Source organism: Lycorma delicatula, chromosome 4 (assembly GCF_047948215.1).
Source record: "Lycorma delicatula isolate Av1 chromosome 4, ASM4794821v1, whole genome shotgun sequence".
Taxonomy (NCBI): Eukaryota; Metazoa; Arthropoda; class Insecta; order Hemiptera; family Fulgoridae; genus Lycorma; species Lycorma delicatula.
The window spans coordinates 5,423,349-5,439,516 of record NC_134458.1 but is presented as its reverse complement, the minus strand read 5'-3'; the positions used below and the strand labels follow the sequence as shown (position 1 = coordinate 5,439,516).

The 16,168-nt window shown below is 29.2% G+C and overlaps 1 protein-coding gene across 9 annotated transcripts in view; it reads left to right on the top strand.

Annotated features, from left to right (window-relative positions):
* The window catches only part of PMCA (plasma membrane calcium-transporting ATPase 3), a 762,833-nt gene that overhangs the window by 599,703 nt on the left and 146,962 nt on the right, over window positions 1-16,168 (top strand). For all 9 annotated transcript variants that reach the window (XM_075362205.1, XM_075362203.1, XM_075362206.1 and 6 more), the window contains one exon: window positions 4,633-4,812. In XM_075362205.1, coding sequence (XP_075218320.1) covers window positions 4,633-4,812 — 180 coding nt within the window. The remainder of the gene's footprint in view (window positions 1-4,632; window positions 4,813-16,168) is intronic.

Here is a 16,168-nt window from a genome sequence, read left to right as displayed (position 1 = left end):
GATAAGGTACAACTGGTCTCTTCCTCTTGGAAAACTAATGTGTCACATCATGCATATATCATTGGTGGTATGATTATACATCAGCAGAATTCTGTCTAAGGTCTGAGTGTTTTATTGAATACTAAGCTGTATTTAACTGACTGACCATGTTCACGTAATTACAATTAAGTCAAAAAGAAATCTTAGTCTTTGACTATTTTTTATGTGTTTTTCTCTGAAATTTGTTGTTGGTTTTGAGTCTGGTGCATTTTGTTTGTTAAATCTTTTCTGCAGTTGTAAATTTTTGTTAAAAAAAAATAAAAATAAAAATATAAACAGAAACAATTACATATATAAAAATAACAATATTTAAATTATATTTATAATTCTCTTTCTTAATTATTTTTCATTAAGGTTTCACAGTATACCATGTCTCTTCATTTCCGCTCTGGAATTGTCCCTTAGCTGCCTGGTGTCTTCTGTTCCTAAGAAGATGGTACTTGGTCACTGTAAGGGGTGGAGAACGTGACTTAATTTAAAAAAACCCATTATCATTAATACTACTTTTTTTTTGTCTTCAGTCATTTGACTAGTTTAATGCAGCTCTCCAAGATTCCCTACCTAGTGTTAGTCACATCCAGTGACTAACATATTATCTAGTGTTCGGAATACCCCCTACATCCTACATCCCTAACAATTTGTTTTACATATTCCAAATGTGGCCTGCCTACACAATTTTTTCTTTCTACCTGTCCTTCCAATATTAAAGTGACTATTCCAGGATGCCTTAATATGTGGCCTATAAGTCTATCTCTTCGTTTAGCTATATTTTTCCAAATGCTTCTTTCTTCATCTATTTGCCGCAATACCTCTTCATTTGTCACTTTATCCGCCCATCTGATTTCTAACAGTCTCCTATAGCACCAATTTCAAAAGCTTCTCAGATACTCCGATCGTCGAAGTTTCACTTCCATATAAAGCGACACTCCAAACATATATTTTCAAAAATCTTTTCCTGACATTTAAACTAATTTTTGATGTAAACAAATTATATTTCTGACTGAAGGTTCGTTTCGCCTGTGCTATTCAACATTTTATATCGCTCCTGCTTCGTCCATCTTTAGTAATTCTACTTCCCAAATAACAAAATTCTTCTAACTCCATAATCTTTTCTCCTCCTATTTTCACATTCAGTGGTTCATCTTTGTTATTTCTACTACATTTCATTACTTTTGTTTTGTTCTTGTTTATTTTCATGCAATAGTTCTTGCGTAGGACTTCATCCATGCCATTCATTGTTATTCTAAATCCTTTTTACTCTCAGCTAGAATTGCTGTATCATCAGCAAATCGTAGCATCTTTATCTTTTAACCTTGTACTGTTACTCTGAATCTAAATTATTCTTTAACATCTTTAACTGCTAGTTCCATGTAATGATTAAAAAGTAATGGGGGTAGGGAACATCCTTGTTAGACTCGCTTTCCTATTACAGCTTCTTTCCTATGTTCTTCAATTATTACTGTTGTTATTAATACTACATTATTGCTATACTACTGATTATTCTAGTTTGATGTTAAAATTTATGCTCTGTTCAGAAGTATAATTTTTTTGTAAATGTTCATACTATTGAAATAACTGTTATGGTTTTTGTGAGTATTTGCTAATTATTGTTTTACAAAGGTCATTCAAATATAAATCAGAATTTGTTTATAAAACTTTATTAACATTAGATAAAATTACAAATAAATTACCTTATGTTTACCTAGTTTCCTTCAACAGAAATAGATTTTCTCCTCCGGAGAGGTAGCTTTCTGTTCCCCTCATCAAAAAAACAAGGTGGCTCCCCCAAAAACCAATTGCATACATAATGCTTTACTGTGGCAATGTCTTAGAATCTTTCCCCTCCTAAGGCTTCTTTCAGCAAACCAAACATGTGGAAATAATATGGTGACAAGTCTGGACTGTACATTGGGTGTTCAAGAGGTGTCAAATGAATTTTAGCAAATATAACATGAGTCTAAGATGCTGTATGCAGTCATGCGTTGTCGTGGAGGAGGAGGACATTTTGAATCAGTTACTTGTGTCATTCTGTTGTAATAAGCAGCCCTGATTTTATCCTACAACTGGCAGTAGTATGCTGCATTTATCATCCTTCGTTCGTGCAGGAAATCAATCAGCAGCACACCTTTTTGGTCCATGATCAGAGTTGCCAGAACTATTCCAGCTGAAAGCATTTCTTGGCCTTGATCGTTGCCCTTTCCCCATTTTCCTTCTCTCTATACTTGTTCTCCTGCTTTCTGTGTAGTGGTGGACCCACATTTTGTCACAGGTCACAGTATGATCCAAAAATGCCTGTCCTTAATCCTCAAAGCGATTCAGAAGCCACTGACTGATGTCTTTCTGGACATTTCTCTGTGCCTCGGTGAGCAGATGTGGAACCCACCTCATCGACACTTTGCTATATCCAAGAGTGTCTGACAACATTGTATGCAAGCTCTGAACACTCATGTCCACCTCTGATGCAATTTCAGCCACAGTTATGCAGCGGTCACCTTCCACAAGGTCATAAACAGCCTGAATGTTGTTGCTGTGGAATCAGTATCAATGATACTGATTCCACAGTAGAACTTCTGTTAACCATTACATCACGGCCACTTCAAAATTTATTGCTCTGATCAAACATTTGAGTTTTTGACATGGTAGTATCTCTGAACTGTGCCTGGAGTTGAGTCAAAATTTCAGAGAATTTGACACCTTTGTTGGTGAGAAATTAGATTATTATTCGTTGCACAATGGACGATGGTACCTCCTACTCAGACATTCTGCTACTGATGTGGGAACATGACCTACGGGCATTGATCCCGTCCACATGTATCCAACTAACTAACTGCAACACCCAACCACATTCACTGCTCTTCCTCAATCCATGCAGCAAAATTTCAGTTTATATTTGAATGACTCTTGTAGCTTTGAATTATTTAAAAATCTTAACACTTTTGCTGAGTTTCCCAAGTTTAAACAGACCTTTAGTATGTACTATTTTCTACTTTTCCTGGGTGGCATAATTTGTGAAACAAATTTTCTTTCATTCAGGGATTTTTTTTAATATAAATAATGTATTTTTCTTATGTAACATTTGTCCTTAAAGCTTGTGCAATTGTCATTTGTCACAAAAAAATATGCCCATATTCATTTACATTTATATTATTCCTTTTAAAACTAATCTTTATTAGAGAAAATACCACTATGCCACCATTTTTCAGTCTTCAAAATATTTCTGGAATGCACGTTTTAGTATAGCCTTTGGTTCTTGCACTGCAGGTTTTTTGTAATGCTGTAAGAGGCCACATAGTGTACTTACTAAATGTTTTTTTCCAATTCTTGAGAAAGGAAAAAGTAACATGGGGTGGTGATATCTGCAAGTTTGATGGATGTACTATCATTATAATGTTTGTTTGACCAGAAATCCTAGAGTATTTCTGGTCAAACAGACCAAAAATGGCATAGTTTGTAAAAAAACTATTCTATGTGAGGTGGTGCATTATATAACTGTAATTTTTATGAATTATTTGTCATTAATTTTGGCCATTTTCATTTTTTTAATGATTACTTCAAGAAAAATGCCCAAATTGTATTCTTTATTAACCATAGAACCTTGTAAAGATTCATGGAACACAATACCACAATAATCATGATCAGTAAGATCTTTAATATTAGATTACACTTAACTTAGTTTTATTTTTTTTATTGACTCACTTGATATCTTCCATCAAGACAATTGAGCTTTGTTTCAATAATTCAGCCATATATCCATATTTTGTTATGATCTGTGAATCAGTGTTAGGTCATTAGTGACTTTATTTAACGTTTCCTTAATTTCTTGAAGACAGTTTTTGGTGAAATTTTAACAATTTCAGGACATTTTGCAGCCAATCATTAATACACTAAAGATTGTTTTGCATGAACCATGTTAGATGTCAACCACTTCAATAACTTCCTTAATAATCATTATATGATTAGCTGTGAATTTCTACTTAACTTTTTCAGTTTTATATCAGTTGTTGATGTGCTCTATCTTCTGGCTCTATCATCATCTTGAACCTAGTCATGTCCATTTTCAAAGCATTGTACCACTTAGAATCTGCCTGTTCCTTTGCACACTAAATTCGCCAAAAGCCTTTTGCAGTCTTTTCATAATTTAAAGAAGTTAATTTCATCTCTCACATAAAATTTGATGCAAACTCTGATTCAGTATTACAGACTGAAGAACAATTTACAGACAAAAAACAATTTATTCATTTGATTGATAGATCTAAACTATGCATCCGTTATGATTGTACATGTAGACAAATATAAATGATAGATAGATATTCCGTGAAAAAATTGGTTTTTCACCCTGATACAGTGCAGGAAATTAAATAATTTCACCATGTTTTTATTGATGTTGCATGCACTTATTTTTTAAAGTGAATTTTGTTCATCAGGAAAATGATAAAAATTACAAGTAGTGGGATTATCATTGTTGTTTTATTGGATAATTACTGTTGGCTACAATACTTTTTTCATGTCCTTTTATTTTCTTTTAAATTTACCCTTTGATTAATGAAGATCTTAAATAATCTTTTCTAAAAATATTTTTGTTTCTATCTGCAGGTACCTGATGCTATCAGAAAATGTCAGCGAGCTGGAATAACTGTCCGCATGGTAACTGGAGACAATATTAACACTGCCAGATCTATTGCTACTAAATGTGGTATTTTGAAGCCAGGCGATGACTACCTTATTCTTGAAGGAAAAGAATTTAATAGACGTATACGTGATGCTAATGGAGAAGTAAGTAATGAAATTTTTCATAAAATGTAGCTGGTAAAATAATTTAATATTTATAATAATATTGAGTTAGTGCCACTGTTAACATTTGAAACAAGATGAAATTGTACTTGAGATTCGGTGAAAGTTAATCAGGCAGTATTTGTTTCAGATTACAATATTTATGTCAAAAAACTTACTTTGGGAGTAAAGAAAGTTTTTGTGCTTTTTCATTTGTATGGAACTGCATGAATTATTCATTTTAGTCTTAATTACTACAGGGTGTCCCATATAAAACGCAACCCAACCTTATATTGGTAGGTATTGAAATAATAAAAAGGCATGTGTAAATGTAAATGTAATTTTTATTATTACCATCCATTACCTTACATTTAGAGTAAATGTTGGAAGTGGCCGCCATCTTCTTGAATACAAGCTTCAATTCTTTTTACAGCGTTTCTTGCAACTTTTATCAAAGTTTATGGCTGGATATTTAATACAGCTTGTTCAATATTGACTTTCAATTGTTTGTTGCTGTAGGCTTTTTCTTTGAGGTAACCCCGTAGAAAAAAATCCGCCGCAGTTAAATCTGGAAATCTTGATGGCCACAAGCCTCGACCGATAACACGATTACCAAAGAATTTCTCAACGAAATCAGAAGTTGAACCTGCGTAGTGCGATGTTACACCGTCATGTTGTAGCCAGCAGTGTCTGTCTTCCTCTTCCAAGAGTGCAATGAACTGAAATAAAATATCCTATTATCGTTCTGCATTAATGGTGTACTCGAAAAAAATAGGACCGATTATTTTCTTCCGCGATATCGCGCACCACACGCCTGACTTCTACGGGTGTAATTGTTTTTCGTGATAAACGTGAGGATTTTCAGCACTCCAAATTCTACTGTTTTGGCTGTTTACGTAGCCATCCAAATGAAACCGTGCTTCATCTGTGAAAAATAACGAATCCATAACATTAATTCCCTCACGCAGAAATCGACGGAACCGTTGAAAATATTGTAGCCGATTTTCTTTGTGGGGCTGAAGAAGTTGATGAACCGTTTGAATGCGATAAGGTCGTAATTGTAATCGTTTGTTCGCCCGATGAACAGTTGATTTAGACAAATTAATTTCAGCAGACAAACGTCTGATCGATTTATTTGGCGAGGCGAGTAATCGGTCTTTGATTTCAGTGTTCAACACTGAATCTGTATTCAACACTGACGCAGATCTTTTGTGTTCCTTGTTATTAACAGAACCAGTCTCTCTAAATTTTGCGACTAACCTTAATACTGATGTTTTGTTAGGAGCTGGTTTATCTGGGTACTTATGGCGAAACAAATCTTGCACTGCAACCACTGATTTCGTACTGAAGTACGACTCAACAATGAAGACACGTTCATCTAGCGAAAACACCATCTTGTCTCTAGCACTGAGCGTTATGATTGCATTGTTGTTACTATCGGTAGTGTTCTACTGCGTCGCCGCGATGTTCAGATGTTGGACGAGTCCATTTCAGTAACGAGTAGGGGAGTAAGCTTGACTTTTGAAATTTCATGGATGAGTGATTGATGGGTTGCGTTTTATATGGGACACTCTGTATTTCAGTTGCTGTTAGCTTTTTTGTTTATTGACTCATTCATATCAAAAGATGATTATTAGGATGATGTATTATCATCCTGTATAAATAGTTCTACTTTTAAATAATGATGATAATTTAAATAAATGATAACTTATAATAATGATGCAAGTTTATAGTTAGAATAATATATTTAAATGGTTTTGTCTATAACAATCAGTACCTTAATAAATTATATTTGTAATGTTTTTAGTTGGATTCAAGGTGCTGTTATTCAGTTCACTTTAATTGTAAGCAGTTTTATAAATCTCCTGTCAGTCCTAAGAAAAATTTATCTTCATCTTTTATACGATTTATATAATAGAAACATTAATCTTATTTGGTATTCAAATTAATCGGATTATGTGAATTGTATTATTAATTACATTAATTGTATTTATTGTATTAATGTATCTTTATCAGCCATCAGCAGAATATTGAGAGTATGCGAATCATTGACTTTCATCAATATTTATTTAATTTTATTTAACTACATTCAGATAAATTGCATATTGCATCATTCCACATTAAAAATAATGTAATATATTTATTAGCTTGAGTATTCTGTTTGCATCAAATTATATAATTAACTAAAACCAATTAGGTGTTGACGGCAAGTGATAAAAGAAATATATATTCATTCACAGTGAGGTAGGATAAATTTTATTAAAAGAACTGCATGAAATTTTTTTTTACTAAAGCAGTTCATCAAAATGAATTGCACATCTGTTTTTATTTCTTAAATGTTTTAGAAGCTTCATGCTTTTTGTCTTTCTTTATCATACGTATTATCTGTGTTATGTTTATTAACACATTTCCCAAAAATTGTATTCTTTAGTATTTGTATAGTACTGTTTCATTTACAGAGCATACTATATAAATCAATATGTAAATTATAGTATGAAATATTAAAGTTATCTCATTTTAATTGACACTATCAGCTGTAGCATAGATTAGCAGCATTCTTCTTCAGGGAACATCGCAAAGGATGATTGGTACAGTAACTCCATTCCTCACATCTCTCCCCATTTATCTTCATGGTGTGTATTGCTTGTCAAAGTTTAGATTTTCAGTTAATATGCAGGTTGGGATGGATTGCTGGACCAACAATTATCCTGTTATCCTGTCGCAGTACACTATTCTCTCAACTGTGCCAACACTACTTCAGACAACCCGTGTATAACTACTGCACATTAAATTGTTTACATTTTTTAAACTTTGACGAGTAATAACTCTTGCATCCTATGTCTTATAGGTCGCATTAGTATACCTCAAACAGTCTTTTCCTGCCTCCCTCTATTCTTGCATCCTTCAATTAAAAATATTTCATGTCTCATTAAATGGCTGATATGACACACTTATTTATTTTTTTTTTTTTAATTTTTAATGAGAGATTTCTCATCTATTATTTTAAAAACTTCCTAATTTGTTATCTTATCAATACATTAATGAATTAATCTTCTCTCATCTTAAGCTCTAAATCACCATAAATTATTATTTTTGTTTTTGATATATTTATTGATAATGATATATTTTTTCATAATCACATCTGTTTTCTTCAGAATAGGGAATCCATAAAATTTCTCCAGATCTATTTCTGTTAAAATTTCTATTAAGTGTTTTGACTTACACTTACTTAAAGCATCTTCTATTTACACATTAATTATGTAATAGTTTACATCCCTGCATTATATCTTTTATGGTTTTCTGCCCCCTGCTATCACTTTTCTCTAGCTATAATATCCATCTTATTTCTAGATTACACGTTGCTTTTTGATGTTTAAGCTTTATTCTGATTTTCCTCAGAGTCTCAAGCATTTTATCCCGTTTTACATTTTCTGTGTTTGTAAAGGCCATGTACATTTTCCTGTTTCTCTTTGTTTTTCCCTGCATAACCAGTCACTGAGTTAACATTGAACTCTTGTTCCTCAATTCTTCTTAAATCAGCAAGCACTTCCCCAACTTTATGTTTTAACTGATTACTTAGTGAATAACATATCAGTGTTTCTATGAATAATATGAATTTTACAATTACTCATATAAACATATTTAACACTTGTACTAACAGGATAAGTTAATAGAATGACTCAATTCATATCATGAACTGGAAAAACAGTTCTGCATGAAGAGCGTTACAATGTAACCAACCGGTTTCCCTATTTTGAAGCCGTAGTAGACATCGAATCCAATATTTTATTGATGTGTAAATAATAATTTATATTATACATATATATCAGTGTCGGTGTTGATTTTAACAGAATGAAAATTATTTTTTGTTATTAAACATTAGTAGTTTGTAATTTTTATTTATAAAAATTATATAAAAGAAGAAGCTCTGGCAATAAGTTAGTCTTAATTTAATTTCTAGTTATTAGTCAGGGTTGGAAAAGTGTGGTAGCACAGCACAGTTGCATAATGCCAGGAGGCTAAGGTTTTTACTTTTTTAGTTTTTTAAGTCTTATCGGTTATGTGTTTGTTGCATATTTGAAAAGGCAAGTTTATATTAAAAATATTATAATCTTATTCATATGTTAATTTTTTTATTCCATTTGTAATATTCATCTTTTTGTAGCAATTGATTAGTTACTCAAGATGATTTTATTTATTTAAAAACAATAGATTTGTATTTGTGGTTGGGGTAATTACTCTAAATAAATGAAATTACTTCTAAGTTGTGAACATCATCCTTTTTAGTTAAAATAATGTAACAGATTTTATATTTTTTAAATGAATATATTGTAATACGTAAATTTAATTGAATGTCATAGCTGGATTGAATAATTTTTCAGAGTTTTTTTGGGTTGCATTTGTGGTTGATGAAAGAGTATTCAAGTGAAGAGCAGTAATGTTCAGGGGTCATTGAGTTATTCATGTTAGTTTAGGTGTTTGAGACTTATACTAAAAGCTAGTATAATTTATATTTATTTTCTCTATTATAATATTTATTAATTTAACATCGTTATAAAATTATATATTATTTATTATATATTAGCCACCAGGCAGTCTGCTCTGAGCTTTTACACTTTCTCAACCCTTTTTCTTTTGTTAGCATTATGTTTCTGTATAATTTTTTATAATTAGTTAAACTATTTATTTATTAATTGAAAGTTATTTATGTAATTATTTTCTTTTTGTACAATGAATCATTACCAGATAACCAGAAGGAATATTCTACAGTTTTTAATAATCATGGATTGGCTTTCATCAACAGATATTACTTGATAAATATATTGATAACTGCTATGGCACTTAAACCCCCCCCTGCATTCATAAAAGTCTACTTAATAAGGTTTAAACAGTTGCTGTACAACACATTTACAACTAATTAATTAATTTTATTGTAGTAGTATTAAAAATCTGGTTTTCTTCTAAAATCTGTTCAAAGTTTTTTTTTAATTGATTAGCAGTTTGTATATATTCGATATCAATAACTATTTTCATTTGGGGTTATTTTTTTATGTTTTAAATTGTTTTATAATGAATTATATATATTTTATCATTCTTTCTTTAAATTTTAATTTGAAAAAAGTCAATATTTGTATTATAAAATTAGTTTAAAGAAATAATATTTTACAATAGATTCTTCAGAGAAGAGAAATAACTTCATATTTAATTTCTGTGCTTAAAAGTCTCTAAGGAATGAAGAAATAAATTCAGGGTGGAAATTGTTAGATAACTTCAACATAAATTTTGTCACCTGTTTTGTTAAATTTGTAATCACAACATTTTACAAGAATAGAAAATAATATTTTGTAACTGTATATATTTAGTAAGTAATGTTCGTAACTAAATAGATGAAAACAATTTAGTCTTTATATAAACATCAGAAGATGAATTGAGAGAGGTTGTTAAATGCTTTCTGAAAGATGTATTTTAGAAATAGCATCAAAGAAAACAAAAGTTATGCTTTTTGCAGGGAAATACTTAATTAGAACTAAGATTGTTGAGTGTTGGTGTAAATTTACTTAGGTTTCAAAATAAACTATAATGGAGATGATGTAAATAAGGAAATCTGTGGAACACTGGAGAACTTTGTGAGACAAAGCATTAAGAATAACTTAATTACAATTTTAAAAATTGATGACTGTGCCCTTGATGCTGGATGGTACTGAAACTTGAATTGTGAATAAAAGGCAGAAATAAAAAATAGAAGCTTGATAAATGAGGTTTATGAACTCGGTTAAAAAATTTTCAAAATATAGATTTAAAAATGAAGGTTATAAAGTTTGGATTACTGGCATAAATGAAATTTAGACTCTGTACTGCAGCGATTGACTGAATTGTTTACAGAGAATAAACAAAGAGAGACCATCAATGCGATCATGTAGATATCAATCCTAAGGAAGGAGAGACTGAGGCAGACCTTTGTATCAGATAGAAAAAAGATTTTTATTTAAGTTTGATTCTCAGGACAAGTTAGAGGACCTAATCATGTTTTTGAGAACAAATTGTTAATATTGTTGAGTTATCAAATTTGAAAGATTTCTGTGATTTATTTGATGGAGGACATCAATTTAATATCAGCAAATATTCCAAAATGCTCTGTTTTTGAACGACTGACATTTCTTGACTACTCAGAAATTTTGAAATTGTAGTAAATGATAACTGTGATGATACTTACTTCCTAAAACCAACATTTTTTTGATTTCTTCTGAAAGAGAGTATGCAAATTTTTTTTACAGTTAACATTGTGAAAAGCTAAATGATTGAATTATTAACATCGTGTACATTTTTTACATAGCTTTGTAAATAAATGTTGATTGGAGGCTGAAAATAATTTAAAACATTTTTAAAAGGTGTAAATTAAGATATATTTTTTAACTCATAAGGTTAGAAAAGTCAAGTTCTAAGAAAACATATCTGTTCTGACATTATGTTATAACAAACAGAAATTTTTTATATTCTAGCTTTTTTTTTATTTTTATTACATACCGTATAGATAAGATTTTGGCACTATAGTTGTTAGCACAGTACGTTGTGGAGGAGATTGGCATGAAGAAGAGGTTTATTGCTTAAAAGACATGTGTTAATATCAAATATACATCTAAGAAATATTTGTGGTTTATTTTTTTAATATTTCTGAATTAATTACTATATGATTACCTAATGTTCAGAAGCCACAAAGCCTAATAACAGAGACATTTAAAAAGTAGTTTTACATTATTGTGCCAAGTAAGTACTGATAAGTCAGCAAAGTTCATACTGAAATTTTTTTAACTCTATTCAAAGAGAAAAGAAATTGTAGCAGAGTTTTAAAAAAAGGACTAGATTGAAGGATACAGATTAAGGCATCCTATGTTAGTTAATCTGTTAATAAAAGAAATCGTAAAGGTTAAAAAGCTGTGAAGGAAGACAAAGATTGGAATATCAACATTCTCATAGAAGTGTATTAATTAATTAGTGTCAAAATTTAATCTTAGTGTCAAAAGTTTTTGTAGAATAGAAAAATATTGAAGAATTCATTAAGTTATTCAAATTATTGATGAATAAAAATTGTTTAATGAGGTGGCTGGCCATTCATGTTGTCTGAGGCAGTAATCGAGTGAAAAATTATAAGATTTTCTACTAGAATTTGCAGTATGGTAATCTATAATGCTGCCAGCTTATATACAAAGTTAATCATTACACTTAATTTTGCTATGTAAAATTCTAGGAGCTCAGCTTTCCTCTTTCAAGATATCAAGTGATGACATTCAGTGAAGGAAGGTGAAAATAAACAAGGGAGGTAAGCAAGTGGTTAAAGTGAGGAAGAGATTTTCATTGTCCCAGACACTAAACCAGATCAATGATTTTTATTTCAAGTTTGGCTGGAAGCCTGACTATTTGAGTTCAAAATCAGTCATTGTAATATCTCAGAGATAATAGTTAAATCTCCATGTATCGTTTCACTGTCTTAATTACTTTATGGGAATAGTATTCAGGAAAATATAAGTACTGTTTAACATGGCATAAAAAGTTGCTGATCTCATGTTTTTTTAACTGTTCGTTACTGAGGATAAATAATGCTCTAATTTGGGTATATAATGACATACTGTTAGCATTTCAAAAGTAATGTCTTTACCCTATCTACTGTGAAATTGTAAAACAAAAAAATCAAAAAATTGTAATAATTATTTGCTGAAGGTATAGAACGTGCAGATATGATTTTAGTTGTATTTCAAAGAGCATAGCTGTTTCTTATTACTGCATGTAGTAATACATACATGGAGTCGTTTGTTTTGATGTACAGTAACTGAACAAAGATTTATTTTACTAAGGGTGTATTTCACTAAGTGCCTGCCAAATAATTAATGATTAAATGTGTTTTTGATGATCTTTTATTATTTTTATGAATTTAATTGTGGCCTTAATAAACAGTTATAAAGTGAAGACTGATTTGAATAAGAACTATAGAAAATTTACTTTTTTACTAGATATTAACATAGTGCAGTATCAAATAAACTTAAAATTACACAAGTTTAACTGATCTTGGGTTAACAGTTGCTGAAATTATACTTACTTGGATGAAGCCATTCACTAAATTTAAGCAAAAAAAATCAGTGAAAAAAATATATAATTACTATTTTACAGTACATCGATTAGAAGATCAAAGTCTTGTTAAAAACACTTAATCAGTGTAAGCAAAAAATGCAATAAAGGTTTTAAACAACTGTAGTTCAAGAATTAATTATGAATAGGATTACTTCTGCACACACTTATATCTTCTGAATGTATTAGGCTTACCTTACAAACGAAGTATGTAAAAAATCCATTAAGGAATATCTTCAATGAACGTTTGAAACTTTCCATCATATTGCACATAAAACCAGAGTGTGGCTGGATTAGAACTTTGTTAAAAGTCATTGTCATTGCAATATATGTATATTTGATTTAAATTCATGCTATTATGGTGTAAAAGATATAACCTTAGAATTAAATTTATGAGAACTATACAAGGAAACTGTAAAATATTTATTTACAGAGCTCCTACATATTTTTTTTAATTTATATCGGACTGTGCTTATCTACTGGGTCATTAGAGATTGTCAAAATTGCAACATTCTAGAGCTCCTGTGATTTTCACATCTAAGTCTCAATTGTTTTAGATTCAGATGTATTCAGTAAGAATATTCAGATATATTTAAAATCAGAATACATCTCACCACATTAAGATATATAAAATATACCGAAGTTTTAAGTAATATTTTAACATCAATTTATGTAAACTATTAAATTAATATTACGTACTTAGCATTTGGAAATACATTATTGAATAAAAATAATAATAATATTAAATAAATAAGTGGTGGAAGATTTATGACAGATAAAAATTACAGACAATTTAAACAATTTTCAAAACACAGTAAAAGAGAAAATTAAAAGTAGTAGAAATTTATTTGATAGAAAAAATTATTATTTATTTTTCAAAGTAATGATAGATTGTCTTGCTCGCTTGCAGTTCTATATAAGAGATGAAATATTTATTGTATGAAAAATGCCAAGTCTAACTGGGATTTCAACCTAGAAAAGTCTGGATAAAGACTGAAATGCTGCTACCACTCGGCCACAGAAGTCAGCCAAGATTATGCTGAAGATTAGTAAACCATCATAATTTTTAAAATGCTGTTCAAATTAAACTCAAGAATTTTTTTATGTATGTAATGAAGTTAAAGAAACATATTAAATTCTTTTTCGATATTAAATGTAAAAGGAAATAATTTTTTTGTCAACCAAATGCAAATAAAGAAGATGTCTGGAATACTCAATAGTTTTGGATATTTTTAAAAAAATGTTTAAAGTTATTTTTATTATTTATTAAATATTTTTAATGCAGATATTTATTGTGTATATATATATATATATATATATTAATGATATGTGTCATTCTTTTAATTTATATATATAACATAAAAATATATTTTAATATATATATAATTGTTTTTAATATTTTTTATTCACGTGCAAAATATTTTCATTATTCAAAACTGATTTTTTTTCTAATTTTTTCACAAGTTATAAATTAAATAATAATTAATAAAAGATATTATTTTTATAATGTTTAAAGGTTTTTATTTTATGACTATTGGAATTGAATGTAATTATATTTATGACCAATTCTTATTTTTGGTTCTTTTGTATTTTAATTTTAATACCGTTCTAAAAATAAAATATCCAGATTTTTTTTTTATTCATACTTATATATAACGCATAGTAAAACACGACTGAAAAATGAATAAAACATGAAAAAATATCTTACTGGAATTCAGTTTTTAGGAATTGCTGATTAAAAAAAGAAAAATTTTGGTTATGATCAAGATGGACATTTAAGTCTCTGTGGTAAGTACTTAGTTTTGATTAAAAAAATGTAATGATAAAAAGTAAATGACTGATATTTTGGAGAGTTTATTACATTTTTTAGTGTGAAGTAGTGGATTATAATCTTTTGTATATTACTTGCCTTTTCAAAGTTATTTTAATTTGTGTTGCTGTAATAAATCAAACTGGTAATAATATCTTCAGTAAATGAACTTTTTCGATGTGTCTGTAGCTTATGTTAATTAAAATGAAAAAAGGAAAACGTAGCGTTATAAAGCCACTGTTAGTGGAATACTAATTTAGTACTGTAACAATTTTTCATCAAAATCAATATCTTCATGAGAGGTAATTTCAAAATGGAAATTGAAAGTATAAAATATTGTAGAATAATGTTTCTCTTTCGTGAGACAAATTGAAACTGAACATTACTCGTTAATGTCAATGAATATCTTTATTTTTGTTGTTCTCAATAAAATGCTATTTTTAATTTGAATCTGTTAATTTAAAATATTTCTTCTGTGTAAATTTAAATAAACTCATGTGAAATATTTCCAGTATTTTGATTTCATGTTTCTTTTTATTACTGCAGATTCCATTGTTTGAAATATATATTTTTTTAAATGTGGTAACAGAGACCAATAGATTTGTACATAACAAGAAATTTATTACTGATATAAAATTGTAAAAGTGCTATAAAATGTGACTGCATTTGATCCAGTTGTACAAGTCATGGAAATAAGAAATATGTACATTTCAGAGTATGAAAGCAGCCTAAAAATAATAGTAGATAATAAGAAATAATTGTAACAGTAAAAATAAATATCAAATTGAAATCCATAATATTTCACTTACATTCTTATTTCAATTTAAATAAAAATAATCTTAAAAATGGATTCAATTTAAAAATGATATTTTAATTAAGAATGCCGCTGTCCCCCTACAATAATTTATATTTGTAATAATTACTGACATTTAGTTTAAATTTGTTTGGCTAAAGAAAACCACTATTCTATTTTTTTTGTTTTTTTTTCAATTTTTTATCTTTATTTTAAAATCACATCTTTGATGAAGATGGATCCACTGAAAATGCACTAGAGTACTAAATATTATATTTTCACAACTTAATCAATTTTTTTTTTCATTTTATTTTAATTAATGTAACAATAATAATTATTATTGTAAAATATTTAGTGATCTGATGCAGAATATTTACAAGCTGTGTATTTACTTTATGTTGTATGTACTTAAATTACAATAATGTTTATGTTTTCTCTTCTTGAGGTCTTTTTAGTAAATATCGGTTACTACCACACTAAACTTTAATTAATTACACTTTAATTACCATACCATTCAAGTATACAGAACGTTTTTCACTATGTGGTTTTTATATGTTCCCAAAATTTAACCGACATTCTAAAATTCCATGAATATATAAATAGCAATATTTTGTCCAGACTTAGTTTGGAACTTT